The 24,843-nt window shown below is 44.9% G+C and overlaps 1 protein-coding gene across 1 annotated transcript in view; it reads right to left on the bottom strand.

Moving 5' to 3' along the window:
* The window catches only part of TOMM7 (translocase of outer mitochondrial membrane 7), a 108,808-nt gene extending 86,172 nt beyond the window's left edge, over positions 1-22,636 (bottom strand). Inside the window, exon 1 of the mRNA XM_078664392.1 lies at positions 22,444-22,636. Within this exon, the coding sequence (XP_078520518.1) occupies positions 22,444-22,546 (103 nt within the window). The 5' untranslated portion in view covers positions 22,547-22,636. The remainder of the gene's footprint in view (positions 1-22,443) is intronic.
* Between the last annotated feature and the right edge of the window lie 2,207 nt (positions 22,637-24,843).

Below are 24,843 nucleotides of genomic sequence, written 5' to 3'. Positions count from 1 at the left end.
TTTAAAACCAGGGAGAGACAAACCTAGAAAGGTTCTGATTAACTTCCAGACGTTCTCACTTAAAGATAAGATCTTGAACCTCGCACTGAAAGCCAGATCACTACAGGGCCCGGACTTCTCTTTTGAGGTGCGATCAGACCTATCAAAGACTACCCTTGATAGGCAATGGGAGTTGGGACAGCGTATGGAAAAATTCAGAGCAGTAGGTGCCACTGTTCAGATGAGGTTCCCCGCTTTTCTGCGTATTATGTATAATAATAAAATGCATAATATCCGTTCACCCTTGGAAGCAAATGAGTTATTAGAATCTATTAGTGTCCATGCTCAGGCCCAGAGTAAAAGATAGTGGGTTTTATGGACCTGAATAGGTTACTTGCCATTATAAAATTATGGCCGACTAGAGTAACTCAGACATAAAACTAAAACTCAAAAAAAAAAGGGGAGGACCAGGAGTGAAATATGGTAAAAAGTGGGGAGGGGAAAAAAAACAAAAAGGGAAAAACAAAAAAAAAAAAGGGAAAAAAAAGAAAAAAGGATATAAATAAAAAAAAAAAGGGGGAGAAGAAGTATGTAGGGTATCAGGGATACATTTGCAAAAAAAAAATATATATATATAATATGTACTAAAAAGAAGAGAAAAAGGAAAAAAAAAAAGTTTCAAAGGAAAGTCTCTCCTAGTTGTCCCTAATTTAATTTAATGTACCACGAGAGGACGAGAGGAGAAACACCAGCTACTTCACTATCTAATATTTCTGTGTGTGTGAGTATATATATGTATATATATGTATATGCAATGCACATACAGTCATGAATTGGTGTATAACCAAAGGGGCAGGGAAAGAGATGAGATAAGGCCCCAAACATTATAGAACATTCAGCTACTCTTTACCTTCGCTGTATCTTACGAAGGCCCTCTGGTATTTCAATGTATGTTCTCCCCTAATATCTATATAGGTTGGGAGTCTGCTGACACACTATTACTAGCGGGGTGGAGGAAAGGTTGGAGAGCTGAGGTGGGCGTAAATCTGGCCACCCACCAGGTCAGAATAAGTAAGGGAGGGTTTTCCTGGGGAGGGTGGGAGGAGGGGGGGAGGGATGAAAATGCAAAAAATCCTCATAAGTCTTCCTCTTATTTTGTAGTATCGATAATTCTGATATCTGTCCAACATCAAAAATATAAATGGCAAAACCTAGGACTCCCGCAGGAGCTGGTGGGAAAGGTCGATAGGAGGAAGGTAGTGGTGATATCATGACCGCACTTCATTATATGTCCTGGAATGTCAATGGTTTGCGGGTGAGAGGTAGGCGGGAGCGTATAATGCAGTATTTGAAAGACTCCCCTGCACAGATCATTGCCATTCAGGAGTCTTATCTTCTTAAAATAGAGGCAGTGGAGATACTCAAAAAACAGAGATGGGTTGATAAATTCTGCTCGACTGATCACAATGCAAATATCAGGGGAGTTATATTTATCTTTAAAAAAGCAGCTAAAGCCCAAATTCTGCAGCTTATAGAGGACCGCACAGGGAGATGGCTGATATTGAGAGTTCAGCTGGTGGGGCAATGCTATACTTTGGTGAGCTACTACGGCCCGAACTCAGATGACCCATCACACATGGATGCCGTCAGGAATCAACTGCTACTTCTCCATGACCCAGTGATTTGGATGGGGGACTTTAACGTCGTGCTGAATCCCAAGCTAGATAAATCAGTAAACTTGAGGGCCTCTAGCACACCAAATTCTAGGCGAACTCTCATAGGAATCACGACTCAATTAGGCCTGGCGGATATATGGCGGGAAAGAGTAGGCAATAAAATGGGGGTTTCCTATCGGAATAGTCGTTTTAAACATCTGTCTAGAATTGACTACGCTTTGTTTACTTATAGCTTGAAAGACACCTTAACAACGATAGAGTATCTTCCGTCTCACCTTTCGGACCATTCAGCCCTTTTCTTCTCGCTTAGTACCGATAGTAGGAGGCAACATCCATCATGGTCTTTTGACCGGACACTCCTACTCGAGGAAAGTGAAACGAACTTCCTGACCACAGAAACAACTGCTTTTTTCGATATTTATCTTGAGTCTTCATCTCCGGCAGTGGTCTGGGAGGCTTTTAACGCCTTTATAAGGGGATGTATCACAGGCAGGTCCTCCATACCGGAGTAAAAAGTACAAAGACAGGATAGCAACTTTGGAATATGAAATGAAGGGCATCGAGTACAATTTAGGTCAGTCTCTAGGTTTTCCTGAGGAGCAGTCAAAATTGGCTGAGCTAAAACACCAACTAGAAAACATCTTACAAGAGAGGGTTACCAAAAGATGGAAAGCAAGTAAGATCTCCCACTTTGAGTTTGGAGAGGCGGCTGGCAGAGTATTGGCGTAGAAAATAAAATCGGACCAAGCTTTGAAACATATCAGAGAAATCAAGGTGGAAGGGGAGGCGACATCAAGAACATCGAGCCTGGAGATAGGCAAGGCCTTTTATAATTTCTTTGAGGCAATCTATAGGGAAGAGTTACCAGATGATCAGATGGCACGAAATACGTGGCTGGGAGGAATATCGCTCCCAACTTTATCAACAATACAGAGTAATAGCTTAGAGACTGTAATAACGGAGGCAGAAGTAAAGGCAGCAATACGGCAAATAAAAAAAGGGAAATCATCCGGCCCAGATGGCCTTCCTGGGGAGCTCTATAAAGTATTGGAGGAGAATATCGTCCAAGTAATGACTACTCTTTTCAATGGAATCCTCAGGGAAGGAACGACACCGCCAAAATCATGGGGAGAGGCCACAATTGTTCTCATACCTAAACCTGGGAAAGATGTATTAGACTGTGGGTCTTACAGACCAATATCATTGTTGAACAGTGATTATAGGATCTTCGCCGCCATATTGTCAGCAAGATTGGGTAAGGTGATGGGCACTATCATCCATCAGGATCAGAAAGGTTTTTATTAAGGGGCGACATCTTTCAGACCATACACACGATTTGGTGGGGGCTATTGATATCGCCTCGGCGTTCTCTCTTCCATTGGCCACTTTAACTCTTGATGCAGCCAAGGCCTGTGATAGGGTCAATTGGCCCTATTTAAACGAAACATTAAAAAGGTTTAATTTCGGAGAGTGTTTCCGTAAAACGATCACTTTGCTATATGGTGCCCCTTCGGCTAGGCTGCTGATTAATGGGACTTTGACAGAACCCTTTAAGATCACTAGAGGTACGAGGCAGGGATGTCCGCTCTCTCCCCTTCTCTTTAATTTATACATTGAACCGTTTGCCCAGGTTCTGCGAGCAGACGAAAATATACCATCATTTAAATTCAAGGAGTGGGAGAGGCGGACCGCACTATATGCGGATGATATCTTAATCTTTATCTCGGATCCGGTACTGTCCTTTCCTGCTGTGATACAAAGGGCAGAGGAGTTTGGTAAGATCTCGGGCTATAGTATCAACTCGAGTAAAACCGAGGTCATGGTGTGGAACATTCCGGACCCACGGTTGGGCATAAACACTACCACATCTATGCGATATCTGGGGATCCGAATCACTCAAGACATCGGAACTATTGCTCAAAATAACTTAGATCGAGTCTCCAGGGAATGCAAAGGTCTATTGAAATCTTGGACTCATTTGCCAGTTACTATAATGGGTAGGGTGAACTTAATAAAAATGTCTATTCTTCCCAAGTTCATATTCATTTTTGGTGCCATTCCTTTGGGGTTTGATGTGAAGATGTTGGACAGATGTCCGCGAGAGATTAACTCCTTTATATGGAATTATAAGTCCTCTAGAATAGCATGGAAGAAGCTGAGGAGAAGAAGGGAGAAGGGGGGTCTCGCCCTACCAGACCTAGTATATTATTTATTTATTTGCACATTTGTACCGCGCTGGGAATCGACTCCCTGAGGAGTATCTCCGCGCCTTTGGCAGTATCAGAAAGCAAAAAGCTCAATCATGTGTTATTAAATGCTCAACCAGAATTAATAGTTAAACAGGAAGGTTTTTAATTTTTTCCTTGAAGGGAAAATGTTCCCTACATGATCTGATGTCAAATGGAAGTTCATTCCAAAGCTTCGGACCCGCTACTGACAGAGCCTTTCCTCCTTGTCGTGTCTTCCAGAATCTAGGGGGACACAGTAATTCACGGTCTCCAGATCTCAGAGATCTTGCGGGGGTGTATGGGATAAATCTCTTAGTTAAATAATCCGTGCCTTTACCGGACAGGCATTTGTGGATGATACAACAAATTTTGAACATCACTCTTTGTTTTACCGTGAGCCAATGAAGTTTATTGAGTAGGGGTTTAGAAGGAGTCCGCGCCGGGGCATTAAGAACAAGGCGAGCAGCCGTGTTCTGCACAACTTGTAGTCTGGCCATGATCCCCTCATTGGCGGCTAGCAGCAAACCATTGCAGTAATCCAGTCTACTCAGCACGAGCGACTGAACTAACGTTTTCCTGGTGATATCAGGTAGTAGGGGGAATACCCTTCGGAGAAGCCCAATAACATGGAAACAGGAGCCTACTACTTGAGTGGCGTGATGTTTAAAAATAAGCTCCTGATCCAGTTTAACTCCTAGATCTTTCACTACCACTTTAGGTTCAGGGACTGGGCCTAGGTCTTGAGGCCACCAGTCAGGAGTCCACAAACGTTTGGCTTCCCCAAAGAGCATCACCTCCGTCTTAGAGACGTTACACTGAAGGACGTTTGCTGCCATCCAATGTGCCACTGCTTTCATCCCCCGGGCAAAGGAGTTACGCACTTCGGGAGTCATGATTTTGAACGGGAAGAGGAGTTGTGTATCGTCTGCATACGATACAGGGATAAACCCGTGGGATCTCATGATGTTAGCTAGGGGTGCCACATAGATGTTAAATAACGTTGGGCTCAAGCAGGAGCCCTGTGGCACCCCCTTTGAGATCTCCACCTCCTCTGACTTATAGGGACCCAGTATGACTCTCTGAGTGCGTTTGATGAAAAAACTCCTTAACCAGGCCAGCGCCTTACCTCCCAGACCGATGTCAACTAGTCTGGTGGTCATGATATCATGTGACACAGTGTCAAACGCCGCTGACAAATCTAACAACACCAGGACAACGGAGTACCCCTTATCCTGAAGCATATGAAGATTGTCAGCGACGGACAGCAAGGCGGTCTCAGTGCTGTGCCTGGGCCTAAAACCCGATTGAGAGGGGTCTAGTCCCCCTGCACTCTCGATGTATTTAGATAGGTGCCGGTTAACAAACTTCTCTGTAAGCTTCCCTAAAAAAGGGAGGAGAGAGATGGGTCTCAAGTTTGTGAGATCAGTCCAAGGAATGGAGTTATTCTTCCTTAAAGGCCTCACCAAAGCACGCTTCCAATCTAAGGGGACTTCCCCTGATCTCAAGGAAAGATTGACAACCCACTGAATTCCAGCACCCAGATCGTTCCTCAGAAGTGACATGATCCGAGCTGGAATAATATCCGAAGGGCATCCACTCTTAGTTTGATTGATTAGAGTGCTTATGTCCTCCATTGATATAGGGGGGAATTCAACCAGCTTGCTTACATTGTTTTCTGCTGTGCTTAGGTGTGTCAGAACCATACTATCCACAGTTCTCGGAGTATTAGAAGCAGATTTTGAGGCTAAGATCTTAACATAAATGCCTTCTATTTTTCTAACAAAGAACTGTGAGATGTTATTACAGAGTTCCTGGGACTCAATCCCTTCTGTTTCACAGGCTGCAGGCTTGATGAAGGTCTGTAGGATTTGATAAAGAATTTTGGCATTTTTCCCAGCTGCTAATAATTGGGCTGCTATGTGATGTTTCCGGGCAGACCGAATAGCCTTATGGTAACTTTTTATGGAAGTCCTATACATTTCTTTATCCTCTGCCTTACGTGTGACTCTCCATCGTTTTTCTGATTTCCGTGCAATTATCTTTAGTTGTCTGAGATCGTCTGTGAACCAGACTTCTTGTTTTGGGGCAGGCCGTGGTTTATATATTCTGAAAGGGACAACATGATTAATGGAGGTGGTTACAGCTTCATTAAATTTGGCTAGTACAGCAGTGACGTTGTCGCCACATTCAGCCCAGTTCGGTTCAGTAAAATTTTCCCTAAAGCTCTCTGATGTTAATTTATTCCATGGTCTTCTGACATCAGCCATGGTCCTCTGAACGCCCTTAACCTCATGGTTAGAGCGCGTATAAAATTCAATAATGGAGTGGTCAGTCCAATCCACTTGGCAGGGAGGCAAGCATTTTATGAAGATGGAATTGTATAGCACAAGGTCCAAGGTATGACCGGCTAAATGCGTGGGTCCCTGATTAATTTGGTGCAAGCCCAGAGTAGCCAGATCAGCCAAAAGTGTCTGTGCCTCCACACAGGAGGTTAATACGCTGTGGATATTGAAATCTCCTACCAAGATGAAATCAGAATTCACCTGCATGTGGGGGGCCAGCGTTTCAACAAGTTGAATGGAGAAATTCCCAGATGGGCCTGGGGGTCGATAGACTAGAGCTCCCTTCCTAGTTTCCCTAGAATTAGGGTTGATGGTAAAAATCAGGAGCTCCATTTGTGGGTTACATACGGTCTCAGTAACCACTACCTCCATTTCTTGTTTAAAAATAATGGCTAAGCCCCCACCAGTTTTAATAGGCCGGTCCATCCTCACTAGTTTGTATCCTAGCGGTACCCCCATAGTAATGGCCGGAACAGAGTGAGGCTTTAGCCACGTCTCCGTTAAAAAGCAAAGATGTGGCTTCTGAGATGTAATAAGATCCCAAACCTGGGTAGAATGGGAAACTAAAGAGCGAACGTTACACAGGAGATTTTTGCAATTAAAAGATGAATCATTAGGAGGACTGACACTCGACTTAGGCTGATAATTGGTAGGAATAGAGGAGGTAGACACTAGTTGACAAGGAGTGATTACAGTACTGCCAGTACATTGTGTAGAGCAACCCCTGCAAGAGAATGGCCCCTCCAAACTCCTCTCTACCCTATGTGAACACAGCATGGTAGCATACCTGTTTAGAGCCATAAGGGTCTGTCTGGTATACGAGAGACCAGAGCGATGGAAAGGCTCCAAACAGGTGATAGTAACAGCCATGGCCCCCTGCCCCTGGTCCCGTCCTGTCACGGACGGGCGCAGACGGGCAGGTCTTTGGCTTGTCTTAGGCGCAGGAATAGGCGCTACACTGCGCGTCAACACTGCGCGTTGGGCCGACGAGTTGCTTTATAGCCCTCCAATCTGGGAGAGCTAGAGCGCTAACCGCTCGCCTCCCTGGATGTTCCTGGCTCTGCCCCGCCTTCCGCACCCGTGATTGGCTGGAGGGTCGGACTAGGCGTGCAGGCACAGGACGAGCAGCAACACGAGCTGGTCCCTCAGTGCGTGTAAGTATGCGGATTATTTTTAAACAGAGTGCAACTAGTAAATCAGTTTCAACACAAGCAGCAATTTATACCCCTTTTTTTTAAAAACGCTATTCCAGAATAACAAAAGCGTTAAAATTATCACAAGCTCACTGAGCAGGTTCGAGCAAATAAAACAATAGAGAGCAGAGTGCTCTGAGAATGGCGCCAAGCGGGGTGAGGAGAAGCTGCAACCGTCCCCCTTACCGCACAACCGGTTGCCTCCTCGCTACCTTTATAGCCCTCCAATCTGGGAGAGCTAGAGCGCTAACCGCTCGCCTCCCTGGATGTTCCTGGCTCTGCCCCGCCTTCCGCATTATGCATGGGCCTTCCAGCTATCCTACTCTAGGATGTTGCTAAAGACACCATCTAGTCTTTTAGAAGGGACAATGTATAAAGTCATGTTAACCGGAGCAAATCTACCAGCTGATGGCTTTTTATATAAATTTGGGAGCCAGAAATTTTTCAAGAAAATAAGGCTGAAAATTATACAGTCATGGGCCAAGGGTTGGTGCACCATTAGAAGAAGATTGGGGCTGTCCTACTATTCTAACTTCGCTCCCATATGGGATTCCCCGGGTTTACCGGAGTGCTTAACGGACAGTCTATCTTCTCCAGTGGAGGAGGCTGGGATTGCTAGATGGGGAGAGCTAATGGTGGACGGATCGATACTTCCTTGGGATGAATTATTTGAGCGTACAGGTCCAGCATTCTCCAGATTTAAATTCATTCAGCTGGAAAGCTGGGGGAGAGCCCAACGACGTAAAGATGTACTCTTCGGGAAATCAAGCTTTCTGGAGCATCTGCTATTAGAAAAACCTAGGGGTGCTAAGGAGGTGACCTTCTGGTATTGGCAGCTTCTGGAGGAATCAGATGGGGATTTTACCCTTCCAGATGAACTGTGGGGAGAAACAACTGGCTTTCAGTGTGAGGAGATATGGTTAAGATCTTTTGCGCTTCTCTATAAGGTGGTTAAGCCATCATGGTTGAGACGCAATCATTTGTTCACAGTACATCGGGCATACATAACACCGCTGAGACTTTCCAAATTTCTCCCCGACAAGAAGTGTAATAAATGCAACTTACCAGAAGCATCTGACATTCATATGTTTATGGAATGCCCCACCATTGGCCGGTTTTGGGAGGAAGTGTTGTCTACCTTGAGTTCCATCCTGAAAAAATCACTAGTAATTGCACTGCCACTTATCATCTTTGGCTTAGAGGATAGTATCTCAGGCAGGGCGAGATCTTTTTTGTTCTATGCCATTTTGTTGGCTAGAAGGGAGATTTGCATACGGTGGGTGGAGAAAACTGCCCCAATATATTCAGATTGGCTCACATCTTTATATGAAACATCAAAGCTGGACAAGGCTAGAGCGTGCAACAGTCGTAACTTGGCCTTTTGGGATCTGTTGATACAGTGGAGATAGTATTCCGTTTTTTTTTTTTTTGGTTTTATTTTTCTTTCCCCGGGTCCTATGATTATGCCATCAATACTCCTTGGACCGGGTCTGGCCTCGATACGTTTTTTTTGGTCCTTCAGGTTGAAATATACCTAGAAGGAGTCAGTGAAAGATCTTTAAATCCCCTTTCCTCTTGGGATTTCTCTGCTACCAGTAAAAGCATTTCGTGTTCCGGTACTGGAGTTGGACATCATATCTTGGTTCCCTCTCTTGGTCAGGGACACGCAAGGTGGTTGGCATTTCCTAAGTATGGGGTAAGGCAAATGAGGACAAAAAAAAAAAAGAAACACTTAACAGCCCTTCTTGGTCAACCTCTCACTGTGGACTCCGAGAAATCGCTAGGGGTAACGCTTGACAGTAACCTAACCATGCAGAAACATATCAGCGCCTCAACCAAAGGAGCTAACTTCCACCTGAAGACCCTGCGTAAACTGAAACCCTTTCTGCCCGCACACAATGTCAAACAAGCAGTTCAAGCCCTAGTAATCCCTCGCGCGGAATATGGGGCGGTAACCATATGCGGCCTCCCAAGGTCATCGACAGCCCCGATAAGAGCCACAATCAACTCAGCTGCAAGACTCATCACAGGCTCTAAGAGGAACTCTCATATATCCCCAGACTTGAGAGCCCTCAACTGGCTTCCATTTGAAGCCAGAATCCATCTGATAATCGCATGTATGATGCACAAGGCCCTCTACCACAACGCCCCACTCTACCTAGCTCAGAAACTAGTGCTCTCTGCGGGCATCAGAGCCTCCAGGAGTGCCAAAACTCTTCTTCTAAAACCACGATTTGCCAAAAAGAAAAAACTATAACTGATCCTTTTCTGGTATGGCTCCTAGGATCTGGAATGCTTTGCCCAGTGAAACCAGAATGATCCCTTCTTCTGCCTCATTCAAAAAAGAAGTGAAAGCGATCCTCTTGGCTAAATTCACGTCAACTCTACAACTGTTTACTGTATTGTATTTGTGTGCTGTTTCTACGCTCCATAGTCGACTTTGTTAGCTTAGTCTGTTCGATTATTAGCTTTGTAGAACTTTTTTTCACATAGATCGTGTTATGTTATTTAGTTCTTTCCATGTATGACTTGTAAAGCGATCTGTTACTCGGAAGAGTCTTGTTCGCGCTATATGAAACCTTCAAAATGTAAATAAATAAAATAAATGAAGTAAAGGGTTGCTGTGTGATGACAGCCTTCAAACTTTCTCATGTAGGCGAACGTGGATGCAATTGTACTGGTTCCGTAACTTCACAGAAAATAACCAAAATATACCACAGGAAGGGCAGTGAGCAAATAGCTGTTGTGCTAACCAAATGACACAAATGCTACCTAACAGAAAGGTTTTCCCTCTTTTGTGTTATATTAGCATGTTTCCTATTCTTGTTCGCAGTTTTAATATAGATCTTCTAACAATGAAACTTGTCTCGGATTGGAGTCCCTCAATTTTTGAAGAATCGCTGTTTGATCTGCTTCCCTTACCACCATAAATGAGGAAGATCTATAGCGGCAAGTGATTGCAAAAACTATAGAATTTCCTTACTGGGTTTTATGTGCATCTTTTAGTAGCTGTGAATTTTCAATGTATTTGTAACATTTGGCTGAACCAACTGGTATAGAAACCTAGCAGAATCTGCTTAGATCAGGATACCAACAAATAAAGAATCTAACATAGATTTCAAACATGTATTCCTGAGTCACACTGCATGATCCAGTGTCTAGTAACTGTATAACTCTTCAATCGCTGGGGGCACAGGACCCAGGATAATGTGCTGCATGGATAAACCCCAATAAGGTCCCAGAGGCAAGACCTATTGGTTGTGCGAATGCTTGTTATCATTGTACACATTGGCAGAAAACCCCCAGCATATTGAGTGTTGTTGGATAGAAAGCGAACACAGGCTGGAGGGTTCACAAGACGCACGGCTTGGTAGCTAAAGATATGGAGCAAACCAGATGTCCTAAACAAAAGATTCTTCAGTTCGCATTTTTAGGTCTCGCTGAACCAATGCGTAAGCATTGTTCGGCGAGATTATAGTAGGAGGCTTTCAAAAGTCTACCCACTGCAGATTAGGTGCAGTTCATGTGAGCCAGGCGCGTGCACATCACCAGCCACATCGCACATCGCAAACCATACACCATACACCATTTGACTGAGCCTCGGTATCAGACTTCAGAGGAAGCCGCTCCCAAGCCGCTCCCCCGCACCCACCCCCCATCAGACTTCAAAGGAATGCACTCCCCTGGCCCGCAATGCCGAGAGCATGTTTTCTTTGTAATTTAATGACATACTTGAGAGCATCTGGAAGAAATTAACCCGAACACAACTCCAGTGTAACTTCAACATTTTTTTTTCATAAATGTTTACTTTGTTTGTTTTCTCTTTCCTATGTCAGGGACGTGCATCTGGTAGCAATTATTATAATTTTTTTAAACCACTGGTCGCTGCTTGTTCGGAACAGCTGCTCTTCGCTCTCTTGGGCTGCAGCTGCTCCCTCCTCCCTTCTGCTTGTTGGGCTCTTTTCTTCGGGGAGCCTGCGTGGCACTGCTAATTCCCCTCCCCTTGTCGGGCTTTGTTTTCACTTTCTTATCACAGGGACGTGCATCTGTTAACAATCTCCCCAATCATCCAGACATCTGAGGAAATACAGTATGACTTTTCAATGTATTACTTCTCTTCCCTTTACCGTGTTTGGGATTTTTTTTTCTACATTTCTTCCGTCGGTGTTTACTGTATATTTACGCTTCTTTCCTATACACTTACTGTCGTAGAACACCGAGCACATTTTACATTATTGCTGTGACATAGGCACTAACTACAGTTGGTTTTTACTCTGTATTTATGCTTCTTCACTCTGTAAATTGTTTTTGCAATTATGTATTTGCCATGCACAAAACGTTACATTGTTACATAGTATACTAAAAGATTGTGCGTCATCTTTGGCACTAACATGCTGTGTTTCCGATGCCAAACACATTTTGCGACCACAAATGCTGTTTATCACTTTAGCGCCTAATAAATATCTTCTTTTTCATCTACATATCACCACATAAGTTAAAGCACATCACATAAAGAAAACAGGCTTAGTGCATTAAGTAGGCCGGGTCTGGACCAGTGCTCCGCACCAGCAGTCCTTAAAAGCAGGTCCCGAGACATGTCCCTTTTGGGCTCTCCATTTTTACCCTCAGGGTGACAAAAAATAAATAAAACTTAACTCTGCAATACTGGTTTTTGATGCAAGTTAAATAAGAATTTATTTTCTCTTTTGATATAGTCCAAACGTTATGTTATGTTACATGTTTTTATATAGCGCTCAGCTGCCCCAGCCAAGGGGCGTCCCGGTGCTGTCACTGACAAGGAGGGTAGCTGTCCCCACTGAGAGCACAGCAGAGCAACAGCTCTGAAGCGTTTTTAGTGCAAACATGATATTGAGCCCAAGTCAGGCTCGAACCTACTTTTTCTGCTCCAAAGGCGGCAGCTTTAGCCTTATGCGCGAAGCGAGAGCTTATGTAGGCACTTTAGAAATGCTCCGAAAAAGCGGATCATACACAGTTCATGTGCGACGAGCGCGCGCTCACTGTTTGGCAGCCTGCGGCCACTGACAACTAGAAAGCGCTTTGATCTATATCACTCCCCTCTCCCACTCCCTCCTCCCACTTGCTGCTGCTGAGCCTCACAAAGTGGTTGCATCTGAGCCACAGACTTCCTGGCTCGCACGCATTATGTTAAAAAACATTTTACATTCACACGGAGCCTTTCCTATGCAATTTCAAAGGTTTCCTACTGCACTGTCACACAAACACTGTGCTGCCTCACACACACACACACTGCGCTGCCACACACACACACACACTGCACTGCCTCACACACACACACTGCACTGCCTCACACACACACACTGCACTGCCTCACACACACACACTGCGCTGCCTCACACACACACTGCGCTGCCTCACACACACACTGCGCTGCCTCACACACACACTGCGCTGCCTCACACACACTGCGCTGCCTCACACACACACACTGCGCTGCCTCACACACACACATTGCGCTGCCTCACACACACACATACTGCGCTGCCACACACACACACATACTGCGCTGCCTCACACACACACACACACTGCCTCACACACACTGCCCTATCACACACACACTGTCCTATCACACACACACTGCGCTGTTACACACACACACTGCGCTGCCTCACACACACACACACACACACTGCGCTGCCTCACAAACACACACTGCGCTGCCTCACACACACACACTGCGCTGCCTCACACACACACACACACTGCGCTGCCTCACACACACACACACACACACACACACACACTGCGCTGCCTCACACACACACAGCGCTGCCTCACACACACACTGCGCTGCCTCACACACACACACACACACACTGCGCTGCCACACACACACACACACTGTGCTGCCTCACACACACACACACACTGCGCTGCCTCACACACACACACACACTGCGCTGCCTCACACACACACACACACACACTGCGCTGCCTCACACACACTGCGCTGCCTCACACACACACACACACACACTGCCTCACACACACTGCGCTGCCTCACACACACCGCGCTGCCTCACACACACCGCGCTTCCTCACACACACACTGCGCTGCCTCACACACACACTGCGCTGCCTCACACACACACTGCGCTGCCTCACACACACACTGCGCTGCCTCACACACACACACTGCGCTGCCTCACACACACACACTGCGCTGCCTCACACACACACACTGCGCTGCCTCACACACACACACTGCACTGCCTCACACACACACACTGCACTGCCTCACACACACACTGCGCTGCCTCACACACACACTGCGCTGCCTCACACACACTGCGCTGCCTCACACACACTGCGCTGCCTCACACACACTGCGCTGCCTCACACACACTGCGCTGCCTCACACACACTGCGCTGCCTCACACACACTGCGCTGCCTCACACACACACACACACACACACACTGCACTGCCTCATACACACTGCGCTGCCTCACACACACACACACTGCGCTGCCTCACACACACACACACACACTGCACTGCCTCATACACACTGCACTGCCTCATACACACTGCGCTGCCTCACACACACTGCGCTGCCTCACACACACTGCGCTGCCTCACACACACACTGCGCTGCCTCACACACACACACTGCGCTGCCTCACACACACACACTGCGCTGCCTCACACACACACACTGCGCTGCCTCACACACACACACTGCGCTGCCTCACACACACACTGCGCTGCCTCACACACACACTGCGCTGCCTCACACACACACACTGCGCTGCCTCACACACACACACTGCGCTGCCTCACACACACACACACTGCGCTGCCTCACACACACACACTGCGCTGCCTCACACACACACACTGCGCTGCCTCACACACACACACTGCGCTGCCTCACACACACACTGCGCTGCCTCACACACACACTGCGCTGCCTCACACACACACTGCGCTGCCTCACACACACACTGCGCTGCCTCACACACACACTGCGCTGCCTCACACACACACTGCGCTGCCTCACACACACACTGCGCTGCCTCACACACACACTGCGCTGCCTCACACACACACTGCGCTGCCTCACACACACACTGCGCTGCCTCACACACACACTGCGCTGCCTCACACACACACTGCGCTGCCTCACACACACACACACAGCGCTGCCTCACACACACACACTGCGCTGCCTCACACACACACTGCGCTGCCTCACACACACACTGCGCTGCCTCACACACACACTGCGCTGCCTCACACACACACTGCGCTGCCTCACACACACACTGCGCTGCCTCACACACACACACACAGCGCTGCCTCACACACACACACACACTGCGCTGCCTCACACACACACAGCGCTGCCTCACACACACACTGCGCTGCCTCACACACACACACACACACTGCGCTGCCACACACACACACACACTGCGCTGCCTCACACACACACACACACACACTGCGCTGCCTCACACACACTGCGCTGCCTCACACACACACACACACACTGCGCTGCCTCACACACACTGCGCTGCCTCACACACACCGCGCTGCCTCACACACACCGCGCTTCCTCACACACACACTGCGCTGCCTCACACACACACTGCGCTGCCTCACACACACACTGCGCTGCCTCACACACACACTGCGCTGCCTCACACACACACTGCGCTGCCTCACACACACACACACAGCGCTGCCTCACACACACACACACTGCGCTGCCTCACACACACACACTGCGCTGCCTCACACACACACTGCGCTGCCTCACACACACACTGCGCTGCCTCACACACACACTGCGCTGCCTCACACACACACTGCGCTGCCTCACACACACACTGCGCTGCCTCACACACACACTGCGCTGCCTCACACACACACTGCGCTGCCTCACACACACACTGCGCTGCCTCACACACACACACACACAGCGCTGCCTCACACACACACACACTGCGCTGCCTCACACACACACACACTGCGCTGCCTCACACACACTGCGCTGCCTCACACACACTGCGCTGCCTCACACACACTGCGCTGCCTCACACACACTGCGCTGCCTCACACACACTGCGCTGCCTCACACACACTGCGCTGCCTCACACACACTGCGCTGCCTCACACACACTGCGCTGCCTCACACACACTGCGCTGCCTCACACACACTGCGCTGCCTCACACACACACTGCGCTGCCTCACACACACACACTGCGCTGCCTCACACACTGCGCTGCCTCACACACACACACTGTGCTGCCTCACACACACACACTGCGCTGCCTCACACACACACACTGCGCTGCCTCACACACACACACACACTGCGCTGCCTCACACACACACACACACTGCGCTGCCTCACACACACACACACACTGCGCTGCCTCACACACACACACACACTGCGCTGCCTCACACACACACACACTGCGCTGCCTCACACACACACACACTGCGCTGCCTCACACACACTGCGCTGCCTCACACACACTGCGCTGCCTCACACACACTGCGCTGCCTCACACACACTGCGCTGCCTCACACACACTGCGCTGCCTCACACACACACACTGCGCTGCCTCACACACACACTGCGCTGCCTCACACACACACACTGCGCTGCCTCACACACACACACACACACTGCGATGCCTCACACACACACACACTGCGATGCCTCACACACACACACACTGCGATGCCTCACACACACACACTGCGATGTCTCACACACACACACTGCGATGCCTCACACACACACACACTGCGATGCCTCACACACACACACTGCGATGCCTCACACACACACAGCAATGTCTCAGACTACGCAGTCACACACTGCTGTGTGTCACTCACACTGCCCTATCACACACACACTGCGCTGTTACACACAAACTGCACTGTGAGACACATTGCACTGAGACTCATTACACTGCCTCACACACACACTGCGCTGCCTCACACACACACTGCGCTGCCTCACACAAACACTATATACTACAGGGTAAACCCAATTAACCAACAGGCATCTGGGTAAAAATATCTGAAGTAATAAACGTGATGCCTAAGGGACAATAACACAAATAATTTCCGGAAACAGATACAATAAATTATCTCTTCCTCATTCAGGTTATTCTTTTTGAAATAAATCTAGAGTTTCTTTTACACTCCTTCAACTAAATAGCAATCCAAAAAGATTATTCCAACTTGTTGGTTTATATATTTCAGTAATTAAACCATTTTTTTAAATTATCATTTGTTACTGATTATTTTACACATATATATACACACACAACTCATACATATATATATACAATATACAAACAAACATATTTATGTACTAACAAAAATATCCTTGAACCTTTTTTAGGATTATCTGCTCTTAATTGTATCAAAAGGACGCTTTCTCAATCAATTATAACAAAAAGACATTCCTAACAAAAAGGTCACCATAAAACGAAATATGAGCATCCGAGGTACAATCCTTTTCACCTCTATCATTTTTCTACTCCTTTAAGTTCATTTTATATATTCAAATTTTTTTGTCAAGGTGCCTTCAACAAACTGTCGACGCGTTTCAGCCTTTCAAGATTTCAAGCATCATCAGGACTTAGGACAATCAAGGTTCTGCCTAGGAAATCAAATATATCATATTTACATATTTATATATATACACATTGGGGATATCATTCTAAATATATACACACAATTATACACCTTCAAACATTCAACAAAGAAAATGTTATTGTAATAGATATGCTTTATTTCTGCTTCCTCGAGGTGGAACGGCATAGTGATATTAACATTTAATCACCCCTACATGCTTGTGAGCGTATAAGTACTCCAAAATAATTAAAGACTGTAAGAAAACACCAAATAAATAATATCAAAATCGAGCAAATCTACTCATATAGTTGTCTAAAAAGCGGTACTCAAACCAGTATGATACCAAACTAACTAAACACAGATTAAACATAGGAGCGATGGTATCAATCAAAGCTGTAATGAGGCAGACTAAATTCCATACCATCGAGTCGTTCAATCGTGTGCCGTCTCAGTGTCAAGATCTATCTTAGTTCCAGGCTATGACCACTTCGCGTTACTGTAAAGTGCAAAAAATAAATCACAATTGCAAGGTCTGTATCCATATAGTCGGTCTAACAATAACGATTAATTCTATCCCAGGCTTACCCTCCGTGAACAGGTTTGCGGCTCACACTTTCACCAACTGATTCAGACCGGTAATTTGTAACTTAATTACAAGGTACCTGAAAATCAGAATATGCCAGAATTACGATCTAATTTGGCTCCTGAGTCACCAATCATGACGAATGTATGTATCTTATAGTCTCCTCAAGAAGGACAGATTTACCTTTTGGGTGCGTTAAATCTGCAAGTTTTCCTGAGCCGCCATTACGATCCCAAGTGAATCCCCCTTCTCTCATACCGCGATATTTAAAATCTTCACATTTCCACAGTAACCACAAAAGAAGGACTAAAGGGAACTCCCTTTCCCACAGGCGGTCTAACTACCGCGATAGAAAGAAGACTAGTCCGCTTCTATACATCCAATACCTGTTCTGCCACTCTCCTTATAATATATCGAAACTCAGGTCAAGGTAGTCCTCATTGCTAATAAAAGGAAATTAAAAAAATTAATGAATAAATAATAATAATACCAATAGCCCTAAACCATAAACAACTAGTGCAAATCAATCTATATAAAACTTATAGTTAACCTTATAGCCCCGTGTTATGCCTTCACCTCTCACAATCTTTTCAAGTTTATTTCAATGATAATGGACATCAAAAACACGAATAATGCATGTATGAATGAGAGAAATACCCTTATTGTAATGAAACCCAAATTTCATCTCTATCATTGAGACCTGTCCTTGCTGTATGGTATTTTTCAATTAGTCTCGCTTCTAGTCGGTTCAGTTTCATCTCTACTTGTATTCGCTACTGTTCACAATACTGACCACTCAATATCTTTTTCTGAGTGATTGCTCATTTGATAAACACACACACTGTGCTGTTACAAACTGCACTGTGAGACACAGGCACTGCATCACACACACACACTGCGCTGCCTCACACACACACACACTGCGCTGCCTAACACACACTGCGCTGCCTCACACACACACACTGTGCTGTTACAAACTGCACTGTGAGACACACTGCCCTGCCTCACACACACACTGCGCTGCATCACACACACACTGCCCTGCCTCACACACACACAGCGCTGCCACACACACACACAGCGCTGCCACACACACAGCGCTGCCACACACACAGCGCTGCCACACACACAGCGCTGCCACAAACACACACACACTGCGCTGCCACACACACTGCTGTGTGTCACTCACACTGTCCTATCACACACAACTGCGCTGTCTCACACACAATGCGCTGCCTCACACCCTGAGCTGTCACACACACACTGCGCTGTCACACACACACACTGCGCTGTCACACACACACACACACACACAGCAATGCCTCACACTGCGCAGTCACACTGCGGTGTACATACATATATATATATATATACACACATCTGCATAACAATATAAATACAAATATAAATGCATGCATACATATGTGCATACATATGCATCTTATGTACATAACGGTTTGAAAACACATAATAACACTCAGTACCATACAATTACACGCCTCATACTTACACTCTACTCAATGCAACATAAATACACTACATATAATCACACACAGTCCCACATAATTATATGCTACATAATTACAGTGATCTCAATGCAACATGCACTCCTAATACCACTCAGTACCACATAATTACATACCACATATTTTCTATACTGAATGCAACATACACTCCACACAATACCACTAAATGCAACATATTGATATAATACATAATTACACTGCCTCAATCCAACATACACTACAAATAATACTACTCAGTGCCACATAAATACACACCTCATGTTTACACACAACTCAATGCAATAAATACACTCCACATCATACCACACAGTGCCACATAATTATATGCTACATCATACCACTGCACTCAATGCGCCATGCACACCAAATAATACTCAGTGCCACATAATTACACGTCACGTAATTATATACTACTAAATACAACACACACTCCACACAATACCACTCAGTGCAACATATTTATATGCTACATAATTACATACCACATATTTACACTATACTCAATAAAACTTAAATACACCCCTAACACCACTCAGTGTCACACACTTACAAGCCACATTATTATACTCTACTCAATACAACATAAATACTATCACAATAATACCACTCGGTACCACAAAATTACACTCCACATATTTATACTATACTCAATGCATTATACATGCACTCAACATAAAGCCACTCTGTACCACATAATTACACATCACAGATTTACTGTATTCTATAAAACATACATACACTCCACATACCTGTCACATTTGCAAAAGTTTAAGCTATTGTATCTAATTTCTAAAACAACACATAAATAAAAAAAAATCAATTAACCATTCCAATAGCTCACACTTTCCTAATGCAAGACCGATTGCATTGCAAATGCTTGTTTAGTGAGCAGGCCCGGCTCCAGGAATATTTATTTGGGTGGGCCACTGCGGGCTCGATTTGTCGCGTATATGTCTAGGCAGACCTGCTTCAGGGCCCTCCTTTATTTCTTCTTAGTCTTACAAGGCCCAGTAAAACGCACTCTTTTCCAAATCTCTTTCTAAATATTATCACTCTCAAAAAGTGTTTTTTCCATGTAATGTTCCTTTGATGGGAAGAGGAGGTTTCTGAGATGGGAATATCAGGCAAGTGACACTTTTCGGGTTCCCTCTGCGCGAGCCTTCAGGGAGAATCCCTCTTCATTACTCCCTCCACCTGACCCCGGACTCTGCAACGCACTCCCTTACAGGTTTGATTATCCACTACTCCTTTCCAGTGCACCTTATCGCACAGCTGATCTTGGGCCCCATCCCTATATCAGGCACCATCGGGCTCCACTTTCATTTTTCCCCATCAAAAACAGTAGTAAAATCACCTTCAAACTTAAAACATTGAATATAGCAGTAAATATAAATAGCACGCACTTTAAAGTATGTTCCACAGTATCCCTTATGACCTGACTGCTAATTAAATCAACAAAAACAGAAAGGCCATGTCAGCGCGGATGCGAAAGTCTTTTTTGGCGCCACACCAATAATCTCTTTGTCCGTAAATACCTTTACTACCACCTTCCAACAGTGCCCCTCATCCCTCCCAAGGCCCCCCCTTATTGACCTCCTCCTCGATTTCCTCACTGACATATACCACAGGTGCCCCTCATCTCCCCATAGCCCCTCATGACCTCCTCCTCGGATTCCCTCACTGCCACCCTCCACCAGTGCCCCTCATTTTCTGTAGCCCACCCCCCTCAGACTCCCTCACTACCACCCTCTACCAGTGCCTCTCATTTCTCCCTAGCACCCCCCTCCACCCCATGACCTCTTCCTCGGATTCCCTCACTGCTACCCTCAAGCAGTGCCCCTCATCTTTACGTAGCGCCTCTCTCATATGCATTTCATTTGTTGTTTAGCGCTACTCATATCAGTGTAGTGTGTGTCAGTACTTTACACCATGCACACATTATACAGAGACAATCAATCATACAAGTATGTAAATCAGTCTACAGGGAATGACACATTAGCCAATGAGGATTACAAGGTGTAGGAATCACATGTCATCCATACTGGTGGGCAGTATATTTTAAGAGGGTTTGGTCTGGGGAAACACAACCTTAGGATTTAAAGAGTATTCCATGGGGTCAGCTTTACAGAATAAAAAAATGTATACCTGCCCAAACATACTCATTTTAACAACATTAGAATAATGAAAGACTGAGGAAGTCTAACTATACCATTCTTGTTTGTGTGTAGCTCTTTGATGACAATTCATTGGTTGCTGTCCTATGTTAAGATTGTAACTTCTGAACTGAAAGTAGCACAAGGATCTCTGTGACAAAGACAGTAACCCACAGAGCTATCCACATAAAATACAGTTCATCTGCATTTAAAAACTACCAACAGACAAATGATTGCTCTCCAGTAGGATAATTAATCACCAGTGTTATCTGGGCATTTTGTATTGTCTTATTGTTGTCCTGCATCGGCCATGATCATGATAAAAACTGTTTAAATCAAGCACTCACAAAGTATGTGTCCTGCTGGGCCTGTGCAGATTTAAAAGGGAAAACAAATAGTGACACATTCTCTTCTACGACTCTGTTAGTCAATTTGTGTGTCACAGCCTGGTGTGATAAGCAGCTGCAAGGGTCAGGAAAGGTGAATAGGAATAAACAAAATTCTTTAAAAAAAATAAATATCCACGCAGAACAACAGTAGGCAAAGGTTACCGTTGTCAAAGAAAGGATTTGTGGCCTTTGCCATGTGGCGATGAAGAGGTGAAAACACAACACAGCCTCGTTAACATTTAAATAGTCTTTTAAAGTCCTGTGAAGTACTCGGGTGCGGCTTCGATAATCTCTAAAACTGTCTGTGTGTGTGTGAACCCGGGAAGCTGTCTTGGTCAGGGCTGACACACACGATGTGTGCGTTGCATGCCTGCTTCAAGTACACACAGTGAGGGCCAAAGCTCCTGTTTGGGTGAGCCAGGCTCATTTTTGCAGCCCGCTAGAACCGGGCCTGTTAGTGAGGTGTTTACATCTGAGTTCCGCCAAACACTCTTACAGTGTGTTTACTGTGTGGGTGGGAAACTTCTTTCTTTTTAAATCGCGCATTTAACCAGAGCACTCAAGTTGTCAGTAGCTCAGATAGTACGAATTATCTTTGCATTGTGCGTCTTGTAGTAATACTTAACCATTATAAAATCAGGACTACAATACCCAGAGTGCATCTTTCGCATCTTTCCAAGGTTCGAAATATACTAACATGCTGGTGTAATTTTCATTTCTACTGACCTAGATACAGGACGGCAGGGATAAACCCCCAGCGAATAACAAACTGGCCACACTTGAAGACCTGCTGCAGACGCTCTTTCGTGTCTTTGCCCATCTTCGCCATTGTTCTACCTAAAGGTCAGATGGCAGCAGAGGTCCCAAAGACCGAAGGAAGAACGAGGGCAATGTAAAAGGTAGGAGAACGTTGCTTTACGGCAATTGTCGAAACAGATTGCTGCAAAGTAAAGCTAGAGGGGAGGAGCTTTAAAACGGCTGAGCGGGGATACGCATGCACAACCTCACAAGCCGTGACTAAGGAATACAGACAATAGTGGCATTTATGAATTGCTGAAGTCCTCGCTAAGGATATAACAGAAAACCAGTAAAAAATTTAGAAATTAATTTCCATTAAAAGAGCGTTGAGCATTCTAGTAACTTTCAATTGACATTATTTTGAATCAAAATAAACTGTCAGGTCAAAAAAGCTACTTGAATGAATTAATCAAACAATTGAGTCTCGGAAAGAAAGAAATCACACACATTTTGTTGGTAACTACAAGTTTCTCTTTGCTCCATCTTGAAGCTGTTGTTCTGTAATGGCCGAAAGATTACACGCGCATATCTCTAGTGGTTACAGAAACCGGAGAGGTTGAAACTAGGTCCTTCTTTAGTTTCTACAACGGAATATCCAAAATAGTATTCATTGTAGCCTCCTACGTAATTAATCTGTTGAGTTGAGGCATACCACTTAAACGTTAAAAACGTGGCTGTGTCAGAGTTCAGAGAGAGTTAGCCAGGATGCCTTTGAGCTCAAGCGAAATTGTATGGGTATATGTTGTGACTTCTTCACCAATAAGACGACATCCAGGTAGTTAGATTGAGTATTTATTGTCAAGTACTTCAGGAGGTAAAAGTGCATGCAGCAGATCATACAGGTAACAGTAATATGAATCATGACATTCTACAATCCCAGAATACTTTCCCAACAAAGTTCTATTACATAGTACAATTCCATTGCTCATTAAAGAAACGTGCAACCACTACACAGCCCCCTTCTTTATAAAACTAGATGAAACAAATAAACAATAAATATTTACAAACGCTGAACTGCTTGAGTTTGTCACTCGGGCATAGCGTATCTCATCTGCAGAAAGAACCTGGGTAATTTGATCTGCAGGAATTTCTGAAACATGCGTGGAACTAAAAGAAGGGATAAATAGACCAGGCTAACTGCCACACCCTGCACATCCCCTTCCTTAAAATTTGAAAACAAAAACAAATAATCATTATAACTCTCTACCACTATACTACACATCTTCTGAATCAAAATTAGCCTCTACTCTAGTTATATAACTTAAGCTAAGAACAGTATTCTTCATAACCTTTGCGATGCTTAGGCCTTAGTACCATGTTTGCTATATATATATAAAATAAAAAATTAAAACTCTTTATTCTTCGCCTAACTTCGCTGAAAAAAAAATCCTCACAACCCTGCTCACCGTGTAACCCCAAGAAATAGAATTATGTGTAGAAACCTAATTTCTTTCCAAATTAGCAATATCTTCCTTTTACACTACAAATATTTTCTACAAGTATTGTAGTAGTAGTAGTAGTAGTGTAGTCTTTCATCCATAGAACTCCTCCAGGGTTAGTGTAAAGCAAAACATTTTAGTTCACTACCTACGTAGACAGTGGATTTTTTTTAAAAAAAAATTTTTTATCACATTAAACACACTTACATGTCAAACTATGCTCATATCAATATGTTTTAATACCTCTATCGGTCCAAGAGATTCCTGGAATACTTACATTTTGGGACTAAGTTCAACATTTTTAACCATTTTTTTTTTTTTTTGTTAGAACATATATCTCTTCTTCTTCTTAATCTTTTAATACCATCCCAGAAATTTGCTAGAAATTGTACATAACATATAACATCTGCATATAAGTTCAGACAAGCATAGTATCTTCAAATACTGCATCAACACACTAAATATGCTTTGGTTCCTGGATAATTCCCATAAGCGGCAAAGAATGCCTACTAATAAGCTAGGAACACACTGTACATTATAAACGAAAACTTGTAGACATCTTGTTTATTCTAGTTGAAGATCAGGATACATTTCCCTTATTTAGTATTATAATTAAGTGAGTTGCTTCCAGCAACCAAAACAACGAGAAATGGACAAAACTTCTCTTAAAGGAATATATAGCTAAATGTATCCATGCCCATCACCAGAATTTTTGAAGATAAAGACCTGAGAAAGGTGGCTACAAAGGTTCGACCTTAACCTCTGCGAAATTTCAGCGGCTGATGTTCAATAACTTTAGGTCCTTCCACCCTAATACCGGTGGACCATTTCTTGCAACATACAATTTTCCCTTAGCATGCTTTCCCTTAAAACGAAACACAAGGGTTCT

Source organism: Lissotriton helveticus, chromosome 10, assembly GCF_964261635.1.
Source record: "Lissotriton helveticus chromosome 10, aLisHel1.1, whole genome shotgun sequence".
In the NCBI taxonomy this organism is placed as follows: domain Eukaryota; kingdom Metazoa; phylum Chordata; class Amphibia; order Caudata; family Salamandridae; genus Lissotriton; species Lissotriton helveticus.
This window is presented reverse-complemented; position numbering and strand designations above follow the sequence as displayed.